A 17,919-nucleotide genomic window follows, 5' to 3' on the forward strand; every position below is an offset into this window, starting at 1 on the left:
GACAGTACTGGAAGACAATTATCATGTCCCGCTCCCAATCCTTCTCTAAACATACCTAGTTCCCTTAGCCGTTCATCATATAATTTAGCCTCCAAACCCTTTATCTTCTTTGTTGCTCTTCTCTGCACACTTTCAATTTTGTTTCATATAGTATCAACCTTGTGAACTCTCAAGCTTCCTTTTAGCGCTATGTATTCAAAATGGACAATGATTTATATATATGTATGTATGTATGTATGTATGTATGTATGTATGTAATAGCATGTGTATATGGGTATGGGTAGATATATACTTTCTTTTGAGAGCAGGCAACAGAAATTTCATTTTTAATGTGTGCCAGTGTGCCCACAGTAAAAAATGATAATAAAAGTTATCCTGCCATGCCATGCCATCCCATCCAGTGGTGCTATTCAGCCAGTTCTATCCGGTTTGGGCAAACTGGTAGCGGCGACTGTGGGAGGCTCCGCCCACCCGCCCGGACATCATTTGCGAACTGGTAGCGAAGGTAAGTGAATACCACCACTGATCCCATCCCATCCCATCCCATATTATCTTTCTAGGATTTCATCATCTTTTTTATATCATGATGACCAGAATGGGACATGGTATTCCAAGTGTGGCCTCATTAGTGCAATATAAAGCGGCATTATCATTTCTTGTGATCTTGATGTTATCCCTCTGTTGGTGCAGCCCAGGACTGAATTGGCTTTTTTGGCAGCTGCAGCACATTGCTGTCTCATACTTAAGTGGTGGCTCACTAGGAGCCCTAGATCTCTCTCACAGTTACTACTGTTAAACCAGGTACCACCTGGTTCTGTACCTATGCATTTGGTTGTTCCTGCCTAAGTGTAGGACCTTATTTTTCTCCACTGAACTGCATCTTGTTGGAGAGGGCTTAGTGCTCAAGTTTGTCAAGATCCTTCTCAATCTTGAGTCTATCTTCCAAAGTGTTAGCAGTTTCCCCCAGCTTGTGTGAAAAGCCTGGTCCCTAAAAGGTAGGGCTCCTTTACTTAAAACAGGAGAACAAGATATTGGCAATTTGAAATGATTTAGCATGTTGCTAAGCAGCAAACTCTTATCTATCCATACAAAAATAAATAATAATACAAAGTAGAGTGCCTTTAAAAAAAAGAAAACATGCACTTTGCAGAGTCACCTTTTAAAATACAGGAGACACAATATATTTTATTTATGGATAAAGAACTGTGGAGTTTGAATCTATCCTTGAAGAAAATAATTTTAGTTTAATAGCCTGGGTGTGGAATAGGTCACTGTAGATGCTACAAAATGCATCTTAAGATTCACAGTGAATATAAGCTGCCTTTGAATAGGTGGCGTGCAATTAGATGTATAAATAAATTTTAGAACAATGTATTTTCAGTGCTTGCACATTTATTGTAACAGTACAGCAGTTTGAGCAGACTTTTACACTAATACAGCATCAAATTCCTTTTGAGAACTGAAGTGAATTTTGACAATTGGTATGATGTGATATTGTGTTTAGAATTTCTTTGTCAGGCTTCTGAGTGCTACTTCTCTAAAACATTTTTCAGTGACACGGGAAACATTTAAGGTTCCTGGCTAGGAACCACTAACTGTGGCTCAGAGGTCAATGGATGTAGCTTATTTAATGCTGACAGATTTTCAGGGACTGCAAATACCTTTATATTCTGATTATGTTTTTATAATTCAGTTGTCAATCATTTATCAATTAGAGTGGCCTTGGCCAAAGACAAGTTGGCCATTCCTGTACTAAATAATGACTTATTATTATTATTATGTACTAAAGGATAATTTATTATTATATGTGTTTGAGACCTTTGTGTATTTTTCTGTGCTTCAGTAGATAGGACATATCCAAGGATGAGTTAAGATACCATGCTGAGCCATAATGCTTTGTAAATCATGATCTGTGATGTAAAGACCCTAACAAATGTGTCTTGTTCCAGAAATTATAATTAAATTATGATTTAGCACAATGTGTGTATCCAACCATACTCTGTTCTTTTATGACATGACCAGTAACCTTCAGGAAAATAAGAACTATGAGGGTTTTGAGTGTTGTTTCATAAACACTGAAACAACTACTCATACCTGATCCTTTGTCTTATCCTGATTTTTTGAAGATAGGCAATAACTTTTCCTGTAGAGTCAGTAATGTTTGTCTTTGCTATGTTTGTTCCCGAAGCAACATGCTACAATCACCCCTTCTTCCATGCAGTTATTAGAGGAGCACAGAGATGAAGACCGGAGGCAGGAGAATGGTCCCCCCTCTGGAATCTGCTGTCCAAACTCAACAGCTTATCACTTCATGGTAAGGATCACCCTGGGAATAAGCTTATTTGATGTCTGAATTGTTTCTGGTTGCAATAGTGGAGAATATCAGTAGCTCCAGATAGACTTGTTGATATCGTCTGAGCTTGTTTATTTTCTAGTAGACATTTCATTACCAGGCAACCACATCAGTGCACAGATAGTATTTTTGCTTATGCAAATATATTAGAAATCCAGATTTCAGTTTGGATGAGGGTTAGCGCTAAATTATTATGGGCTTTTATGCTTCTGTAAAAGTAAAATGGCTGCATGAGCACTTGCCTCTGACTTTGCTTTCCATACGACCTTTTTTCTAAGAACATTTACATGTTCTTTGATTTGAATTCAATGAGATGCCTGGAAAGTCAGATCTAAGCTGTGCTGGTAGGGGATTTTTAACATAATCTGTGAAAAAGTGTCAGTTTTTAAGATATCATAAGACTTGTTTTTTTTTTTTATTGCAGCAGCCTAACACATATATCCTTCTAGAATTCATGGATTGGGCATCTGTTTCTAGCATGGGTTTTGCTTTGCTTTTAGAACCAGTTATCCATAGTTGGATATAGAACCAATCAGCTGGTACTGATCCATTTTTCATCCCACCTCATAAGTGTGTAAACCTTTGCTATGCTAGCTGAGCAATAGTTCCAGTCAGTGGAAGTTTAGATGATGAAACATTGCATCCTACCACATGATGAATACCTGCTGCTCACACAATACAACAAGCAGCAGTAGAGCATTGCAGATCATAGAAAACTCTGAGGACATCATCTTATTTTCTGTCTCTCCATTTCACAGCTAAATGCAACACAGCTGGTCATACATTGTTTCTGTCCATCAATTGGTCAGACTGCTGCTTATCTTGCTTCTGCCCTTCCTGGTGAGCAAGGGGCTTACTTCTCTGATCCACAGTTTGGCTGCGAAGTCAAACTGGGAGAGAAGTGGGTCGATTGGCACTCAGCCTCACAAACGGCAGTGTGTTATCAAGGATAAATTTGTCGGTCTAACCTCCGGGTCATAAATCCAGTCCAAGTTCAGAATGCAAAACGAACTTCTCAGGAGGAACAGCATCTGAAAGAATAAATAAATAGAGAGGCCAAGAGACAAGCTGCAATCAAATGGCTAAGGCTTTTGTTTTTAGCAAGGACTCGGTGCAACTGAGAGTCAAGACTGGCTTCCAGGGCTGCAGCAGCAAAGTTGAAAGTCAACTTTGCCATTCTCAGATTGCTCCCTAAATGCCAAAGATCTCTGGCCCTGCCCAAGCATAGCGGGTTACAGGTAGCCCTAGACTTATTTATTTATTTATTTATTTTTTCATATTTGTATACCGCCCTACTCCCGAAGGACTCAGGGCGGTGAACAGCCATAATAAATACAAATACATATAGAAGTTAAAAACTATTAAAAACAGATTAAGTAATTTGGCTCAAAGATTAAAACATCCAAATTTATCTAAAAGAGGTCTAAACCCAATTTAAAAGCCAATTTAAAAAGCCAATTTAAAAAGGGAGAGTTAGGTCAGACCAGCTTGTTGGAATAGAAATGTTTTCAGGGCTCGGCGGAAAATGCGTAAGTCTTGGATGTTTCGTAACTCCGGGGGAAGCCCGTTCCAGATGGCAGGTGCCCCCACAGAAAAGGCTCTCCCCCTGGGGGCCATCAGTCGACATTGTTTGGCCGACGGCACCCTGAGGAGTCCCTCTCTATGGGAGCGAACTGGTCGGTGAGAGGCTATTGGTGGCAGGAGGCAGTCTCGTAAGTACCCTGGTTCTGAGCCATGGAGTGCTCTAAAGATAGTAACCAAAACCTTGAAGCGCACCCGGAAGACCACCGGGAGCCAGTGCAGCTCGCGCAGGAGGGGGGTTACATGAGAGCGCCACATTGCTCCCATCACCACCCGCGCGGCCGCATTCTGGACCAGTTGGAGCCTCCGGGTGCTTCTCAAGGGGAGCCCCATGTAGAGAGCATTACAGTAATCCAGGCGTGAGATGACAAGGGCGTGAGTGACCGTGTGTAACGAGTCCCGATCCAGAAAGGGACGCAACTGGCGAATCAGCGAACCTGATAAAAAGTCCTCCTGGCCATGGCCGTCATATGCTCTTCTAAAGACAGCCGTGAGTCCAGGAGGATGCCCAAGTTGCGAACCCCATCTGTGGGGGCCAGCGACTTGCCCCCAATAGTCAGAGATGGCGTCAACTGACTATATCGGGACGACGGAAACCACAGCCACTCGGTCTTGGATGGGTTGAGTCTGAGTTTGTTCCTCCCCATCCAGATCCGTACGGCCTCCAGGCACCGGGACATCACCTCGAGGGCATCATTTGGGGTGGTCTGGGGTGGAGATGTACAGCTGGGTGTCATCAGCGTACTGATGGTACTTCACCCCAAAACCACGGACGATCTCACCTAGCGGCTTCACATAAATGTTGAATAGAAGGGGCGAGAGGACCGATCCTTGTGGCACCCCACATATAAGGGGCCTCGGGGTCGACCTCTGCCCCCCTGTCAACACAGACTGCGACCGGTCAGAGAGAAAGGAGGAGAACCACTGTAGAACAGTGCCCCCCACCCCCAACCCTTCCAACCGGTGCAGCATGATATCATGATCGATGGTATCAAAAGCCGCTGAGAGGTCTAGTAGGACCAGGACAGAGGAGCAACCCCTGTCCCGAGCCCTCCAGAGATCATCAACCAACTTATGACCACAGTTGAGCTCAACATTTCCATTGCTAAGCGAGACAATTGTTTTGCCCCATTTTACGATCCCATTTGCCATAGTTGTTAAGTAAATCTGGCAACAAAGATGATCAGGGGACTGGAGGCTAAAACGTATAAAGAACGGTTTCTGGAATTGGGTATGTCTATAGTTTGATGAAAAGAAGGACTAGGGGTGACATGAATAGCAGTGTTCTTCCTATATCTCAGGGGCTGCCACAAAGAAGAGGGAGTCAAGCTATTTTCCAAAGCACCTGAGGGCAGGACAAGAAGCAATGGGTGGAAACTAATCAAGGAGAGAAGCAACTTAGAACTAAGGAGAGATTTCCTGACAGTTAGAACAATTAACCAGTGAAACAACTTGACTCCAGAAGTTGTGAATGCTCCAACACTGGAAGTTTATAAGAAGATGTTTGACAACCATTTGTCTGAAATGTTGTAGGGTTTCCTGCCTGAGCAGGGGGTTGGACTAGAAGACCTCCAAGGTACCTTACAACTCTGTTATTCTATTCTATTCTATTCTGTTCTGTTCTGTTCTGTTCTATTCTATTCTATTCTATTCTATTCTATTCTATTCTATTCTATTCTATTCTATTCTATTCTATTCTATTCTATTCTATTCTATTCCATTCCATTCTATTCTATTCTATTCTATTCTATTCTATTCTATTCTATTCTATTGTCTGAATCATTGCAGTTAAGTTAGTAATACAATTGTGAAGTGAATCTAGCTTCCTGATTGATTTTGCTTGTCAGAAAGTCACAAATGGTGATCATGTGGCCCTGGGACACTGCAACATTCATAGATAAATGCCAGTTGCCACAAGGCAAGTGCCAAGTGTGAAGAATAGTTAGAAGTTGCTTTTTTCAGTGTTGTAATTTTGAATGGTCATTAAAGCAATGGTTGTAAATTGACTACTTGTATTCCTGAACAGACCTTTTGAATTAAGCAGTTTCTCGGCATAGCCAAGTACTCTATGCTTCTCATGGTCCCGATTGTTCATCCACAGACAGTGGTGGTTTTCAAGACTGGATGGAGGAGGTATAGATCAGCTCCTGGTTTAGGTCAAATAGCAATAGTAATAGCACTTAGAGTTAGATACCACTTCACAGTGTTTTACAGCCCTCTCTAAGCAGTTTACAGAGTCAAGCATATTGCCCCCAACAATCTGGGACCTCATTTTACCAACCTCGGAAGGATGGAAGGCTGAGTCAACCTTGAGCTTGGTGAGATTCGAACTGCCAAATTGCAGGCAGCAGAAGTAGCCTGCAGTACTGCATTCTAACCACTGCGCCACCACAGCTCTTCAAATGTTGATTCTCTCCTGGTTTAGGCCAGTGTCTGTTGGATTCAGAGCACTGCTATAGGTGCACCTTTATATATAAGCACCATAACTATATTGAAAGATGAAATAATATTGATAAGTTTTTCCGCACTTCTTCATTGCACTGTGATATAATATAGAGGCCTTGTCTTCTCAGATATTTGGTTCTGATTATTCCTGGTGATGTTTGAAAGCAACCACAATTACTATTATCTTTGGGGGACTTTTGTGTGTGTGTGACTCACTTGTCCACCATTTGCCGATCATGTTCCAGTTAACCATTATGCCAGCTTGTGGTTGATATGAGAAGTCATCAGAACATTGAGTTTTATTGAAGACTGAGAGAAGGAAATTTTGCTTCTGGTAAGCTACCAGCTGTGGTCATGGTTTCACAGCAAGCTGCCAGGTGAGTCAATGGACTTCCTGGAGCAGATGATGATGTGTATTATTAACATGTCTTGGCATTATGCCTTCCCCTTGGTGCAGAAGTAATTAGAACTGTAGCTGAAAGGACAGCTTTTCCTTTTTGAAAAAAAAAAATGAAGAGTCTCAGAGAAAGAGAGATCCTTTTGCTAGTTTGGAAATTTTCTTTGATGAAAAACTATGAAATGATGTCATGCTTCATTCCAAAGTACCACCTGGTCTTCAATTGTTAGTACTGGCATTAAATGTTATACTGAAACGGAGTTACTTTCTGTGCAGCTCCATACATTTACATGCTTGTAAGGTCACGAATCCAGCTTTCATCTTTTATGTGGGTTACAAAGGATCAGCAGCAGTGGTGTCTGAATCAGTTTGGGGATTAAAATGCCAACTATGTATCTGAGTACAATGGTCGTATTCCAAAGGGTAGTTAGGCATCAACATAGCCTTCATGACACACAGATTCAAGGCATACTATTGCCAGTGTTGTTCCACAAAGAATCTCTCCTCTGGAGAGTTTTAAATATCCTAGGTTCCTTTACTCCTCACCCAAACATCTGAAAACCTTTGATTGATTGGGGTTAAATGGTGCAAAGCTTCCAATTCCATCCTGTTCTGACCTAGGCTTCCTTAGAAATTAAACAACACAAACTTAGTCCCTGCAAACCTCTTTAATTCATACGGCTGTAAATTACTTTCATTTACAGACTGCAAGGCTTGATAAACAGTCTTTCAGTGGAAGGTTATTAACACCACCTATCTCACGTGGAATGCTGCCAAAGAGCTAATTTCCAGACTAATTTTGGCCAAATAGGTTGTAAAACAAATGCCTTTAAAAGGCTCTGATGATCCCAGCTGAGTTGCCTGATCGTCAGAGGCTTTTAAAAGCATTTTTTAAACAACCTCTTCGGCCAAAGAGGTTGTAGAAAAAAATGCTTTTAAAAAAAAGCCTCTGATGATCGCGCGACTCAGCTGGGATCCTCAGAGCCTTTTAAAAACATTTCTTTTACAACTCAGAGGCTTTTAAAAGAAAAAAAAAGCCTCTGACGATTAGGCAACTCAGCTGGGATCGTCAGAGCCTTTTAAAAGCATTTTTTCTACAATCTCTTTGGCTGAGATTGCTTTTAAAATGCTTTTAAAAGGCTCTGAGGATCCCAGCTGAGTCACGCGGTCATCAGAGGCTTTTTTTTTAACTTTTAAAAGCATTTTTTCGGCCGAAGAAAAAATGCTTTTAAAAGTAAAAAAAAAAGCCTCTGATGATCGCGCGGCTCAGCCGGGCATGGGGGCAGTGGTGAAATGTAGAATTTGTTACTACTGGTTTTGTGGGCATGGCTTGGTGGGGGGTAATGTGACTGAGTGGGTGTGGCCAACTTTTTTTTTTTTTTTTTACTTTTAAAAACATTTTTTCTACAACCACTTTGGTCGAAGAGGTTGTTAAAAATGCTTTTAAAAGCCTCTGACGATCCCAGCTGAGTTGCCTAATCATCAGAGGCTTTTTTTTCTTTTAAAAGCCTCTGATGATCCCAGCTGAGTTGCCTGATCATCAGAGGCTTTTTTTTCTTTTAAAAGCATTTTTTCTTCTACCTCTTCAGCCAAAGAGGTTGTAAAAAAAAATCCTTTTAAAAGCCTCTGACGATCAGGCAACTCAGCTGGGATCGTCAGAGCCTTTTAAAAGCACTTTTTTAGCAACCTCTTCGGCCGAAGTTGTAGAAAAAAGAAGTTTTTATGGTGATATATGAATGAGTTATTGTGTCTGGCATCTTTAAGAGGCCACAATCCACTTCCAATCACTTCCAAACACCAGAATCCTGATTCCACTTGACCTTCTTTTTTGCTATAATTCTTGGTAAGTTGAGGTCTTGGTAGTTTTGATGGTGGAAAGTTCAGAGATGGTAGTATTTGAGTGTGGCTATAGATCTTATACCCCTTATTTCTCTGACATGTTTTTCTCCGAAGCCCTTCAATAATGCCATATTTTAACAGGCATAGTTATTTTCCTCCCATTAGCTGTAATAGCAGTAGCACTTAGACTTATACAGTATACTGCTTTACAGCCTTCTCTAAGTGATTTTACAGAGTCAGCATATTGTCCCCAACAATTTGGGTCCTCATTCTACCCACCTCGGAAGGATAGAAGACTGAATCAACCTTGAGCCTGGTGAGATTTGAACTGCCAAATTGCAGGCAGCCAGCAGGCAGCAGAAGTAGCCTGCAGTACTGCACTCTAACCACTGCGCTACCGAGGCTCATATGGGGGAAGTCCCTTCCTGTGGCTATAAGGTTCTGTGTATAGTAGTGGCTCTCAAATAACTAATTCACTGCAATAACATTTAACTATATCACTTGACTGATGAACCTAACAGCATTTCAATATATGCTCAGTATATTCTTTGCAACATGTTAACTTTATATTCCTTTGCAAAAACATTTTAAACCTGCCATGCACTCATTTGTATTGGGTCAATTATTATAATAATCTGCTGCTCTGAATTCTGTTCACATTGCCAGTAATGAATCTTCCAAGGCATGTTAGAGAGAATTGGATATGTTGCATTAGGGAAGAAGAAATAACTCTGTATACTATACATATGCACACGCATAACACCATAAGGGCTGTCTGGTGTACAAAAATGTGACCTCTGCTAAAAATTAGAAGGAGATGGTTAAGGTCAGAAACATACTAGACATTACAGAGCCAACTAAGAATGAGTGAGATGAGCCTCCAAAACTCTTTTTAATATGAAGGTGCATTCTGAACAAACCGGAATGTTTATGGAGATTCTCAATTATCCATGGACAATCATGGTTGTCCCAAAGGTGCATTTTTCCAAAACGCTTCTTGGGTGAGAAACGAAACATTTTCAAAGGAAAAAACCCCCCAAAAATCCAGTTGCCTTTTGGAAAAAAGCATCTTTGGAACAAACCAGAAATTAACCAAGATCAGATTTTCAGATAAACAGAATAATACATTCAAAACAGGGTTCTACTTACCTTTACTACTGGTTCGCAATGGAATCGTGCGCACAATCTGCACATGTGCAGATCGCCGATGGCGATATCTGGGGTGGGGGGCGGGGCCTCTTATTGGTTTTACTACCAGTTCTTGCAAACCGGTCCGAACTGGGGGCAACCCACCACTGATTCAAAAAGTTTTTTGTATCCAAGACCCAAAGAGCACAAATGAATGTTTTTCTGAAATATTGTTTCCATTATTATTGTGTATTTGTGTTTCCTTGGGTTTATTGTATGTTCAGTTCAAATGGAGAAATTTCCTTTTGTTGAGCAAAATAAATTAGCATAGTTTTCATTTATGGGTTTCAGACTGATATCAATGGATGTTGTGTTGTGCCATCATGTAATCTGAAAACATTAAAGAACCTCCTTGCAAACACTGACATCATAAACAACAGAGAATTGGCACCACAAAACGCACATTTTGGATGCTGGTTTCATTAAAACTGGCTCAGATCTTCAAAAGCTTTATGGCTGCCTGCCTTTTATGCACTGAACACAATGGTGGAATGTAAATACATCCAAGGCAAGGAGGAATAATGTAAATAAATTCTAAAGTGAAGTGACGGCAAATCATGTTAAGGCCAACCTCAAAAGACTGTTAATTTTGAACAGTTATATCCGTATTCTCCTTTGAGTCACAATATAACATGATGATACACTTATTTTCGATTATGTAAGTGGGATGTATGAATAGATTGATTGATCTTGGGAAATAAGATCGTGACTAACTTTAGTCATCCATATTAATACTTTTTGCAATAGTACATTTAGATGCAGCAGCAGTGTGTGAGGTCTATTGCACTTTTATTTGTATTGAATGTCGTTGTTTATGTCACAAGTGTCAAACTCGCTGTGTCACATTGCCATCACGTGATGTTTTGCGATGTTTTTCCCATTCACGGAGCTGGGGTGGGCGTGGCCTGTGTGCAGGGGATGGGCTTCAAGAATTTTAGCAAGGGGTTCTCTGCCCGTTGTTGGGTGGGTGTGGCCATGGTTGGCATGGTGGTGGGTTGTTTTCGCCCTGCCTGGGCTCTGGAGGCTTTCCCCGAGCCTCTGGGAGGGCGAAAATGGTTTCCCCAGGCTCTGGAGGACTCCTGGGAGGGGAGGAGCGGGGTGGGAGGGGAGGGACGGGGTGGAGTGGGAGGGGAGGGGAGGGGGTGGGCAGGACCAGCCTGGAATGGGATTTGGGGGTTTTCCGAACTGCACAGAATCTTAGCTAGAGTTTCTCCTGAACCCCTGCGAACCCCCAGCAGCCCACCCCTGCCTGTGCATGATGCATCCGGCCCACGGGCCGCCAGTCTGACACCCTTGGTTTATGTGGTTGTTTTGTACCCTGATAGAGTTTCAGCCTATAAAACTCTTTGATTCTTGATTCTGTCCTCTTAGTTGTCCCTTCCAATTTGTATTGTGAATCTGATATGTCTGATTATTTTGAAGTTGATAAACTTTTGCAGTGTATTGCAGGGGTTTGTTTTCTCCTGAGCAGGCCGTGGGCAATATCACTAAGTGGTGTTGGCAGGAAGAGTTTGAGCCCTTGGAATCCCGATATGGGGTGACACGAGGCTCTGCCGTCTCTCCATTACTGTTTTATCTCTATGTGAAGTCACTAGGAAAGATCATTTGCTAATACTGAGATTAAAGTCGTATAAAATCCTAAGAAAGGAAATATATAAACAAATAATCCGGAGGCCTCCTCCCACCCTTCTTAAATACTGGTTTTCTCCTGAGGTTCTACTCTACTTTCAACTTTACTTTGAAAAAACGAGCTGTTCTAAAGAGCAGCCTCTGTGTCTGGTCGTTCAGTTTCCAAGACTGCTTACTTCAAATGGAATCGGTCTGATCTGTACAGTCGTGTTGGGAGAAACCTTTGAGAGTTTCCCACATCTGGGAAGTGAAGGGTACGTAGTCAGAAGGCAGTGCTTTTCAGTAGCAATGCCAACTCTTTAGTGTAGTCCTGCAGTTAAATTGGACTGAGCCCTCTGACTGCATTTATAAGTAAAAAGTGCTAACAACTGAGGTTCAACAACATAGTGCATGATTAATGTAAGGTTAGCCATCGATTAAAGTTTTTATAATGTCGATATTATATTTTTTTAATTAGACATGCCATGGTTGTTTTGGTTCTGTTTTTCCATATTTTGTAAACGACTAACAATCCTGTGAATTTTGCTGGACAGGAAGGAAGGGTTATTTCCTTACATTTCCCATATTTTTCCCCACATCTGTCAGCAACCAGTTAATGGAGCAGTAGTTTCAGCATTTCTTACAATACCAACACAAAACCTTTATGGTTTGAAAAAGCAAATGCCCCCTTTGGCAGAATAAATGTACTATAGAGCTCTTTTAGATGCTGGCTTTTCTTCTAATACTTCTCTCATTTTCTCCAAGTAAGGCTAAGGTGGAAATTCATATTGGAATTCATTTGACCAATGAATCTCTAATATCTGCCCATAAAATACTGACTCTTAGTAAATTTCTAATGGCAAATACAAGAGGAATTATATTCTCATGGCTTCTGGATATAGCAAGAAGCAGAAAGCTAAGCTTGTAATATATGCCAGCCTTCTCAGGAACAGAAGTTTATTTTATCCACCCCATCTGTGGTGGGTGAATTGGTAGCGGTGGTGGTGGGTGGCTCCGCCCACCTGCCTGGACGTCTCTGTGCATGCACCTGCGAGCCCGTGTGCCTGCGAGCAAACTGGTAGTGTCCAAAATTGAAACCCACTACTGCACCCCATCACAATTTGGAAATACAGATGTTTTCTGGATTTTCAGTATTTTAACATACAGTATCTCACGCCTCTGGTTTAAATCAGGCATGCATTTGTTGGTTGGGGTAGGATAAGAATGAGTAGGATAACAGGTGTATTGGGTTTGAATATGAGAGAGTCTCTGTGTGTGTGCCTGTGTGTATATATATACATACACAAAACACACAAATATACTGTAAACTGGGAGAAAACTCCCTTGAATTTAGTAAGACCATTTTTTTTATTAGACAGGATAAGGGTTCTGTGTTGACAAGATTATGCTTCGGGACCCACTGGACAAAGAATGCCAATTGAAAGGGCCTAGTAGGTGTGGCTTTTTTTTTTTTTGATAGAGCACCACTTTATAGAACAGTCTGCTCTGGACATCAGGATGGCCCTGACCTTGTTGGCCTTTCATAAGACCCTAAAGACCTGATGGACTGCCTTTGCCCCAACTGTGTAGAAATACTGAACCTTCTAAGGTAGCAACTGAACCACTGCAAAAGTAGCTTCTACTCTAAAGGTAGAAGATAAGTAAGATAGCATGGTTGATGAGACTGATGAGTGGTCTAAAAGAACCAAGATCATCTACTGGACCCCCCCAGTGCAATTTTCATTTCATAATCAAGTTTGAATATATACTGAAAATAATCCAGATAATGCACTTCTTCTAAAATCCTCTGAGGGTGAGATTTATTTATTTGTTTTGAGATACCACAATGTACTCCTGAAAAGGAAAGGTTGGAAATATAGTTGTGCCAACTAGAAGACATAATTGGATATGGCTGAATTAAGACATGGGTTCTTCAAGAAAATATGGACTCTTTTTTCCTGGACCCAAAACTGATCTGTTCTGTTCTCTAGGATCTCCTCCTGTTCCAAAATCTTGTTGTTTTCTTTCTTTTCCTCCCTTCTTATCCCCATTTTGCTCCTTCCTTCCAGTACACTCTCCGCTCCATCTGAAAATTCAATAGCATCCCCTTTTTAATATCTACAAGTAGGCCTTGACTTGCAACCAGTGGTGGGTTCCTCCCGGTTCAGCCCGGTTCTGCCGAGCCGGTAGTGGTGACGATATGACATCACCAAACTGGTTTTGCCCCCCCCGCCCCTCCCACCCCCCACGTTAGTCTTACCTTTTATTTGGCCCCACCTCCAATCTATTGCTGCCTCCTGAGTCCCAGCTGATGGGCTATAAGGAAAAAACCTGTTTAAACTCTTGCCGCGGGGCTTCAAAGGGCTGCCCTACAGCTGATCAGTGGTAAAAGGCAGTTTGGTGGTAGACCGGTGCCTCCAAAAACAAATGAATAGACCAGTGCCTGCAAAAATAAATAGGTAGACCAGTGCCTGCAAAAATAAATGGGTAGACCAGTGCCTGCAAAAATACATGAGTAGACCAGTGCCTGCAAAAATAAATGGGTAGACCAGTGCCTGCAAAAATGAGTAGACCGGTACAACTCTGCAAGCAGTTAAAAGCCTGGTAGACCAGTACCTCTGCTAAATCCTAAAGAATTGTCACATGACCATCAAGCCAAGCCCACAAAATAAGCCACGCCCACAGAACCGGCAGTAAAAAAATTTAGAACCCACCCCTGCTTGTAACCATTCATTTAGTCAACATTAAAAGTTATAACAGCACTGAAAAAAGTGACTCAGGACCAGTTTTCAGACTTAAGACCATTGCAACATCCCCAGGATCCTGTGATCAAAATTGGGGCACTTGACAACTAGCATATATTTATCACAGTCATACTGTGATCACCATTTGTTACCTTCCCGGCCGGCTTCCGACAAACAAAGTCAATGGGACAAGCCAGATTCATTTAACAACTGAACTGATTTGCTTAACAACTGTGGCAAAAAAGCTCAGAAAATGGGGCACAACTCAGTTTACAACTGTATTGTTTAGAAACAGAAATTTTGGGCTCAGTTGTGGTTGTAAATCAAAGACTACCTGTACTTTCTTTTCCAAATCAGTCAGAGCATTCCTCAAATCTTTTTAATTCCCTTGCTTTGAAATCTAATGTTGTTCTTCCCTAATCAATCATGGGAAAACCCAATGACAGTGACTCAGCCTGGTAGAGTCGAATTCTGATTATTATGTTCATTCCAAATTGCTTTATGAACTTTCCCCATTTCCATTCCATGGCTTACTTGAGGCTGGATTATACTGACCCCAGCTGCTACTGGGCTACCAGGCTACACTCTAATCTACATCTATTGGTAAACAGGAGTGCTCCTATTTTCATGTACGAAGATTATGTCACATACAGTATTGTCTCACTGTCTCTCAAGTTGTATCTCATCCATTGAAAAAAGGGATATCAAAAAGGGTGGGCAGCTCTCTAGGCCAGAGGTGTCAAACTGGATTTATTTAGAGGGCCGGATCAGCATTATAGTTCTCCGCCGCGGGCCAGCTGGGGAGGGGAGTGGGAGATGGCACGGACACCTCCTGTACACTGCATGCACCCTGCACATCCCGTTTTGGCCGGCAAAGTGTTCCGGGAGGCCGTCCATGCCAAAAACGGGCTGCACAGGGGCTGTGCCTCCCCTGTGCCCCAGTTTGGCTGCCAGAAGCACCGCGGACCAGTCCTTTGCTATTTCCAGGCCAGCCCCACTGGCCAGATTTAAGTACCCTGCGGGTCTTGAGTTTGACACCTCTGCTCTAGGCCTTTTGTAGGGGTGCTGTGCTTCACACCCAATGGAATAGCAATGGCTAGTAGGGCAGATAGGCATTGCACCTCATCCTGAATTGGAGATGAGAGCTCAGGTCTACACTTAAGTGGGGCAGCGAAGGGATCCACCCTCTGCTCACATGAAAATACAGCACAAACTGCTAGGGGTGGAGTGGTGGGGATGTGTTCCTACAGCGACAACTATCACGCTTATTTGCTATGGCCATAAGTTGTGTGATTCCATTCCCTGATGGAGAAGATCAGAGGGAACCTGCCCTCTTCTCCACACGCTGAGGTGTCATCGCAGCCAGAGACACTCCTCTTCCTCTGCCATTGCTTCTCCCTAATAATCTTGACAAAACATGGTTTCTGTATTTTATTTATTTATTAGATTTTTAGCCTGCCTTTATTATTTTACAAGTAAGCAAGGCAGTGAACTCCTTCCTATTCCGTCCTCCCCCCCAACAACAACAACAATAACAACCCAGTGAAGTGGGTTGGGCTGAGAGAGAATGACTGGCCCCAAGTCACCCAGCCGGCTTTCATGCCTATGGCTGGACTAGAACTCACAGTCTCCTGGTTTGTAGCCTGGTACCTTGACCACTAGACCAAACTGACTCTCCTTAATCCTTAGGCTAATAATCTTGTCCTCATATGGCACTTCTGACAATTCCATACGGATGTCCCTGCAGTGAAATGTTATTTTCAAGCAAGTGCTGAAAATAAATTTGATTGTTTTTCAATCTGTTCAATCTTTTTTTCCCCCCCAGTTCTGAAAGAATATTACTCGCGTGGCCATCTTTATGCCCCTGACTCAGAATTAATCCCTTGGAAAATTCTGTGGTATTTATGGTTTCAGGATCAGCATCTCTCTAGGAGAAATACTGGGTTTTTTTGGTTGTGTATTTCATTTAAGAGAAAATTCATTTATGTAATCACAATTTAAAACATACAGGATGATTTATGCTAAAATATTGTGAGATATAATCAGATTTTACTTGTATGCTGTTAATAAATTATTCACAGTTTTTCACGAGGGAGCAATAAAAATTGTGATGAATAAGATGGCTACTAGAACATAAATAAAGACATTTGATTGTGCTGTTTGGTCCTGAAATACATTTGTCTTGTCATAACACTGGCATGATTTTAAGCCAAGTTGATTTCTGGATTGCTGCTGGAGAAACAGTGTGAAAAAAATGCAACAAGGATTTTGGAAACAGAATCAGATGGATGTACATAAACACACAAGCATCAGATACATATTTAAGGTGTTTTCAGTGTAATAGAATTTGATGCATTGATGATTGTAGTTCTAATGCAGAAGATCTGAAATAAGTGCCTGATTTTAAACCTGTTTTTTTTTGCACTGTATAATGCTGACTTCTATTGAAAAAGAGTACAGCTTATTATCAAGTGGCCATGCAAACAAAATTCCTTCCTTCCTTCCTTCCTTCCTTCCTTCCTTCCTTCCTTCCTTCCTTCCTTCCTTCCTTCCTTCCTTCCTTCCTTCCTCCCTCCCTCCCTCCCTCCCTTCCTTCCTAATGGCTGTGTTCACCTTTAATTGTCCAGAGATTAAACGCCGCTGCTGCCGTCTTCCTCCTCTGAAATAGTTACAGCTATTTCAGAGGGGCTGGAGGATGCAGCTTGCTCTGCTTGGATGATGCAGGATTGCTTTAAGCACTAAGCTTAGTGCTTTCAGATACCATTACCGGCATCACTGATGTAGCTTTGTGGATGCCTCTGTCGCTATTAGATGAGGGTGACTGATGGGGGCTGGGTGGGAGTAATACATTGGAGATCTGGCATTTCAAAAACTAGAGAAAGCTGCTCCTTGCCTCAGAATGGAGAGGACTGGCGTGCTCTTTGCTAGCCAAAGGATGCCTGGGAGATAGATAGCTGAGTGGTTCGTTGTTATAAGGCAGGAGATGCTCTCTGGGAATAAAAGGGCCATGCAGCTTGGAATCGGTGAGCCATTCCAGTCTCTAAGTCATCAGGTATGGCTCTCTGCTTTTTATATTCCTATTTCTTATTGCATCTTAGATGAATAATGCTATCTAGCGAAGATAGATGCAGGGGTTCGTCTTAAAATGGGGGAGAAATGGGAGGGTGTCCTTGCCGGTTTTACAAATCCACGCGCTTGTTCAAATGGTAGGAAATAAGTGTGCGGGGTGGTGGTGGGAGTGCGTGCATGTGATAAATCAAAACGTACAATCACTCGCTGTCAAAAGGAAATTTAAAAGTGAGCAAATGCATCATGATATTATTCTGGTTCTGCTAAAGCACCCGTGCAAAAATCCTTGAAGGTTTTTAATTTATATTTTATATTAAAAGTTCATACACGTAGTAGCAGGTTGGTCCCTGTTCCCTGAAGATACATTTTAATACAGTTATGAGAACAGGCTGAAAATAGGTAACATAATCAGTAACAGGGCTCAATTATTCCAGAAAGTAGTATAGGGGCAGAGAATTGATGTTAGCATTTTAAAAGAGATCTGCCTGGCTTCACTCAAAAATGTACTGGAAAGGCTTTTCCCCTGAATTCTCTGTTTCTTTTAACTGGTGACAAACATACGTATAAAACAAGCTGACATGATTTTAATGGATATAATATTTTGCAGCTTTTTAGGCTAAACTCCCATCAGCTCCATTATTACCAGAGGTTATGTTTCTGAAAGAAAGTTTCAGAAAAAGGAGGCAGCTTGATCT

General features: G+C 41.8%; 1 protein-coding gene across 9 annotated transcripts in view; it reads left to right on the forward strand.

The window, feature by feature from the left end:
- Positions 1–17,919, forward strand: part of SLC4A10 (solute carrier family 4 member 10) — a 185,324-nt gene that overhangs the window by 34,756 nt on the left and 132,649 nt on the right. For 5 of the 9 annotated variants that reach the window (XM_034426222.3, XM_034426261.3, XM_034426229.3 and 2 more), the window contains exon 2: positions 2,222–2,314. The exons of 3 other annotated variants lie outside the window; for them this stretch is intronic. In XM_034426222.3, coding sequence (XP_034282113.1) covers positions 2,222–2,314 — 93 coding nt within the window. Of the gene's footprint in view, positions 1–2,221; positions 2,315–16,770; positions 17,208–17,919 lie in introns of those variants that run through there. One more of the 9 variants, XM_034426245.3, reaches the window with a different exon arrangement.

This window comes from Pantherophis guttatus, chromosome 1 (genome assembly GCF_059756535.1).
Source record: "Pantherophis guttatus breed Tessera chromosome 1, ASM5975653v1, whole genome shotgun sequence".
Classification (NCBI taxonomy): Eukaryota; Metazoa; Chordata; class Lepidosauria; order Squamata; family Colubridae; genus Pantherophis; species Pantherophis guttatus.